The sequence below is a fragment of the Nylanderia fulva genome, unplaced genomic scaffold, assembly GCF_048542155.1.
Source record: "Nylanderia fulva isolate GAGA-0341 unplaced genomic scaffold, ASM4854215v1 Scaffold835, whole genome shotgun sequence".
NCBI lineage: Eukaryota > Metazoa > Arthropoda > Insecta > Hymenoptera > Formicidae > Nylanderia > Nylanderia fulva.
This window is the reverse complement of record NW_028190956.1, coordinates 7,708-12,500: the sequence shown is the minus strand read 5'-3', so window position 1 is coordinate 12,500 and position 4,793 is coordinate 7,708. Positions and strand designations below refer to the sequence as shown.

The following is a 4,793-nucleotide window of genomic DNA, read 5'->3' as shown; positions in this document are numbered from 1 at the left end:
CGCATCGGGCGAGTGTTCCGTACCGTAATCGCGGTCACCGCAGCTTGCTTGTTGCGTATCATCCGTAATAATTCGAAATATATGTCTCCGACACGTGGGTTTGAGAGACACGTTTCGAGTTAGTAATCGGACAGCGCCCTCATGTCGAGCGAGCGCCGAATAGTAAGTAACTTTCGTCCGAAACGTTTTTACGTAGCTCTCCTCGTTGCGGCGCCGTAAATCGTCGTTAAGTGTTCCGGAGGTACCGCCGGCGGTCGTCTGACTTCGAGAGATCATTCGGTCGTCCGGAGGTGCCGCCCGTCCCGGAGGTGTCGCCGGTCGGCCGTGGTTCCCGGAGGTGTCGCCCGGCCCGGAGGTGTCGCCGGTCGGCCGTGGTTCCCGGAGGTGTCGCCCGGCCCGGAGGTGCCGCCGGTCGGCCGTGGTTTCCGGAGGTGTCGCCCGGCCCGGAGGTGCCGCCGGTCGGCCGTGGTTCCCGGAGGTGTCGCCCGGCCCGGAGGTGTCGCCGGTCGGCCGTGGTTCCCGGAGGTGTCGCCCGCCCCGGAGGTGCCGCCCGACCCGGAGGTGCCCCCCGGCCCGGAGGTGCCGCCCGGCCCGGAGGTACCGTCGGTGCTTATACCTTATTGTCCCGGCATTTCGTTTGTTTCCTTCTTAATTAATGCTAATTATCGTTGTTTGACATTCGCCATACGGCTATCGTGATAATATTTTATCGTACAATAGGACTTTTCGATCGTTCGCTCTCCGCGACTATGTCTCGATTGAACGCGCATTTCGGCGCTCGCGCTCGCATACGGCCGTGCGTAGGACCGTGCGTCGCCGACCGCCTGGCCGGCCGGTTGGGTACTATAAGAGATACGTCGCGCTCGGCGCGTCGAACGAGTCGAGCGAGTCCGGACGAGTCGTAAACGTACTTTCTCGAGTCTCTCGCCACTCCGGCGTGTTTCGACCGCTCTCCGTACCGTCGCCGACCGCTTGGCCGGTCGGTTGGGTACTATAAGAGGGTAGGAGAAATTAATATTGTACGTGTCGCGCTCTCGACGTTGACAAACGAAGAATCGCCCGAACGGGTCGAGAACGGATTTTGTCGAGTCGCGACTCTGACACGGAGAGAACATTTATATAAAATGTTTGATTTGGAAACCACGAATATATAAAATAATATACGATCGTCGCAGAACGCGCCGCCGCCAAGTCTTCTCATGCTTGGAGGTTGCGTGTCTCGCGAGAACGTACGTTCGACTCTCGCGTCGTCTCGTATTCCTCTTCGCCGGGGATTACGGTGCGGCTCTTCTCGTTCGTCGCCGAACGCGCGCAAATTAACGCACACTTATTTATTACGAGCACAGCATTGCCACGAGTCGGTGTCGCAAGACCGAATGGCTCTTATGTGGCGCGCACGCCTCTAGTGTGTTGGCCGCGCGGTTCCCTCTCGTTTCGTACGCAGCAGCGGAATCGTCGCGCTTACCGAGCATCTACTCCACGGATACGAGTTTGCGGGAAGAGTTGCTTCTTCCCGCTCGCTTTGTACGCCGTAGCGAAATCTTATTGCTGGTCGTGTGCGGTTAAACGCGTACGAACCAGACAGAACAGTCCTCGACGTCTAAGCATCGCCATCGTCGATCTAGCGTCAGGGTGAATCGCGCGGTCTCTCGAGACCGCGCATCATAACATTTGGGAGAATAAGAACACGAGTATTTTGATCTTGTGGATTTTTGAACGGAGAGGAGGAGGAAGAAGAGGAGAGGCGGCGGCGTCGGGGGTTTACTCTCGCCTCCGTCGTTCTCTCGTACGCTTTACATAATAGCGTTAAACACAGCAGAGTGTCGCCGACCGGCTGAGCAAGACCGGCGGCAAATAAAATGGCACATACGAGCGTGTCGCGCGCGCGTCGGTGTTTCGGCATCGAACGCGCGCGCGCGCGAAAAAGAGCTAGCGACGAGTCTTCGGGCTCGCTCGCGAGTTACTCCCTTGCGAGTAACCGAACACGAAGCTCCCTGGTTGATCCTGCCAGTAGTCATATGCTTGTCTCAAAGATTATAAATGTAATTTATTTAATTACATTTTTATTTTTTAAATAATACATATATACGTTCCAAAAAATATAAGCCATATTATTATATATGTACGTGTGTGTGGGTGTATAACTATCATTTAATACACATTCACGTTAAATCACATCATTTAATCATATTTAATAACTATATCACTAACATATATAATTAATACTTATAATAAATCATTTTTAAAGTAATTTTTTTTAAATTCTAGTTATCACTTTATCAGAATTATGAAAAAAAATTGATACAATTGTTAGAAAACTTAAATGTGCATAACTTTTTAATATATAGGCATTAATAAAATAAACATAGTGATTGTTAATTTTTTATGCTACAGCTACGCATAAAAGTACTAAAATACTTAGAACTTTAAATTACTTTAATATTCAACTGTATATATTATTATAACTTTTCTCGTTTTATACTATATTTAAAAAATAATATTTAATAATTACTTTATTGCACTTACAACTATGCATATGTATTTAATACTGTAACCATTTAAATAATAAAATATATATATAATTACTGTGTATGAAATTAATACATTCAAAATAAAAAAAGTTCATATGCAAAAATAAACTCTATAAAATCTATAAATAAACGTAATAATAATAAACTGTGCAATAAACGTAATAATAAACGTTCAAATATTTTATTTATTATATATTAAAATTATTCTATTTAATAACCTGTCCTTTTCTTGTTTAGATCTCCTCATTTTCGCATCTCTTCTTTTGTTCTTCCTTTTTCCTAAAAAGAAATATGTGATTGTTATACATAGGTGCAATAAGTCAATTCTGCAATAAATATTCTATACAAAAATAACAATAAGTTCTTAAATGTTGTATTTAATTTAAAAAAACTAATACACGCAATAATGAACAGATAGTGCATGTGTTCACCCTCTTTAAAATCAGTTTCTTATAAAAATAAAAAGTTTGAGATAAGATGATAAAATAGTTAAATTGAGGTATATTATATATAACTTACAAATCTCGGTCAAATCTCTGCTTGGCTAAAATTAGCCATCTTGCAATTATATCCTCAACTTCCTTATTTGTTAAATTGGTTCTTGAAGTTCGCGCAGCATCTAACAACAAGTTTAAACAGATATGTGTGGTTATAGATTATATAAAAATTTAAAGCGACTTAATTTTATATATATATATATATGTATATATGTATATATACTATTCAAAATTATTTTATATTCCTATGATTACATATTATTGAATAATGATATTAGAGTTTTAATAGCATCATCCAATATAACCATGCATAGAATGCTATATATAAAGTGTCAAAAATATGTCAATAAAAACATTTCTGTGATTAAATATTTATATACTTACTTATGATACATATAGTAATGCGAAGATTTTTAAAGGCATTTTTCAATTTTGCACCAGCCCAACTATATTCCATTGCTAATTTATTTGTTAAAATATGTTTCATCATGTACGAAATCACATCATGATGATCCTTACCTCCTAAAAAGCTCAATTGTCTTGTCTAAAAATATAAAATAATTTAATTAATATTAGTTTATGATCTAAAAATATCAAAATAATAAACATTTGTTTTTCTCTTATAAAAAAAGTTAACATTACTTTTCTTTTAACTTCTTTAAAATTATTTAACATTATATAAATAAATAAATATGTCCAAAATATTGCTTTTTATAAGACATTTCAATAAAATGTTTCTAATCGTAAGTATAAAATAATAATATTTTGTATATACCATTTCTGCAGCAACACATTTGTTTTTTAATTGATTATCAATTCTCTGTAATTGTTCTACGGTATCTGCTGGCAAATCGAAATCATAATGTTCATTTTTTTTTAAATCCGTTTCCTCATTTTTTCTTATGTGATTATCCAACTTTATTAAACGTTCATCAATTGTTGTAAGATTTAACAATACTGCATTTAGTTTCCTGATAATTAAATTATGAAAATCTGCAAAAATAATTGACACATATTATTGTATATCTACTCATTGTCAGATTATATAAATATTACGAATTATATACCATTTTAAATATGTTTACAGTGATATAAATAAAAAAAGTTAAAACTTTAATAATATATATATATATATATATAGGTAAGCTTTTACAAAAATTTAAAATTAATAACAGATATATTTTTACCTACATCAATCTCAGCATTACAAGTATCGGATGTAGATATTGTATCTGAATTTTGTGGAACAAGGTCATCTTTATTTGCTGTTCGATGTTCTTGTGAACTTATAGATTTACTATATGTAACTGCAGACTTTTTAGACTGAATATTAATTATTTTTTCATTACTTATTTGTATCGGAGGCTTAGTTATTTTCTTATAATTTTTTATCAGTGGTTTTTTTATTTCATAAGTCATTTTGCTTTTATTTAAATCGTTTGATATATTAGAAGCTTCATCTAAATCATTGCTTGTGTCAGTTCTATCTGAATTATCAGAAGAACTTGAAATTTTTTTTACTCGATTCATTTTCTTATCACCTTGTATTAATGGTGTCTTTATTTCACAGATTTTGCTCTTATTTATTGTTAAAGCTTTTGGTGTATTAGGAAAATTATCTAACTCTAAATCATTGCGAGTTTTTAATTTATTGATGCTTGTGTCGCTTGTATCAGAATTATCAGGAGATGAACCTGTATTTTTTTTTGCTCGTTGATATCTCGATTTTTTGAGGTTATTTCCATCATCACCATCTATATCGGAT

General features: G+C 37.5%; 1 protein-coding gene across 1 annotated transcript; it reads right to left on the bottom strand.

The window, feature by feature from the left end:
* Positions 1–2,748: 2,748 nt before the first annotated feature.
* LOC146719851 (uncharacterized) lies at positions 2,749–3,907 on the bottom strand. The gene is made up of 4 exons (XM_085489445.1): positions 3,804–3,907; positions 3,413–3,572; positions 3,051–3,150; positions 2,749–2,810 (listed from the first exon to the last, which is right to left on the bottom strand). The coding sequence occupies exons 1-4, from the start codon at positions 3,804–3,806 to the stop codon at positions 2,765–2,767; spliced, it is 309 nt and encodes a 102-aa protein (XP_085345571.1). The 5' UTR covers positions 3,807–3,907; the 3' UTR covers positions 2,749–2,764.
* Positions 3,908–4,793: the final 886 nt, after the last annotated feature.

Coding starts and splice junctions, on each gene's coding strand:
- LOC146719851 (XM_085489445.1), bottom strand. Junction 3,151..3,412: donor CATTACTATATGTATCATAA/GTAAGTATATAA, acceptor ACTTGTTGTTAG/ATGCTGCGCGAACTTCAAGA. Junction 2,811..3,050: donor CAGAGATTTGACCGAGATTT/GTAAGTTATATA, acceptor ATTTCTTTTTAG/GAAAAAGGAAGAACAAAAGA.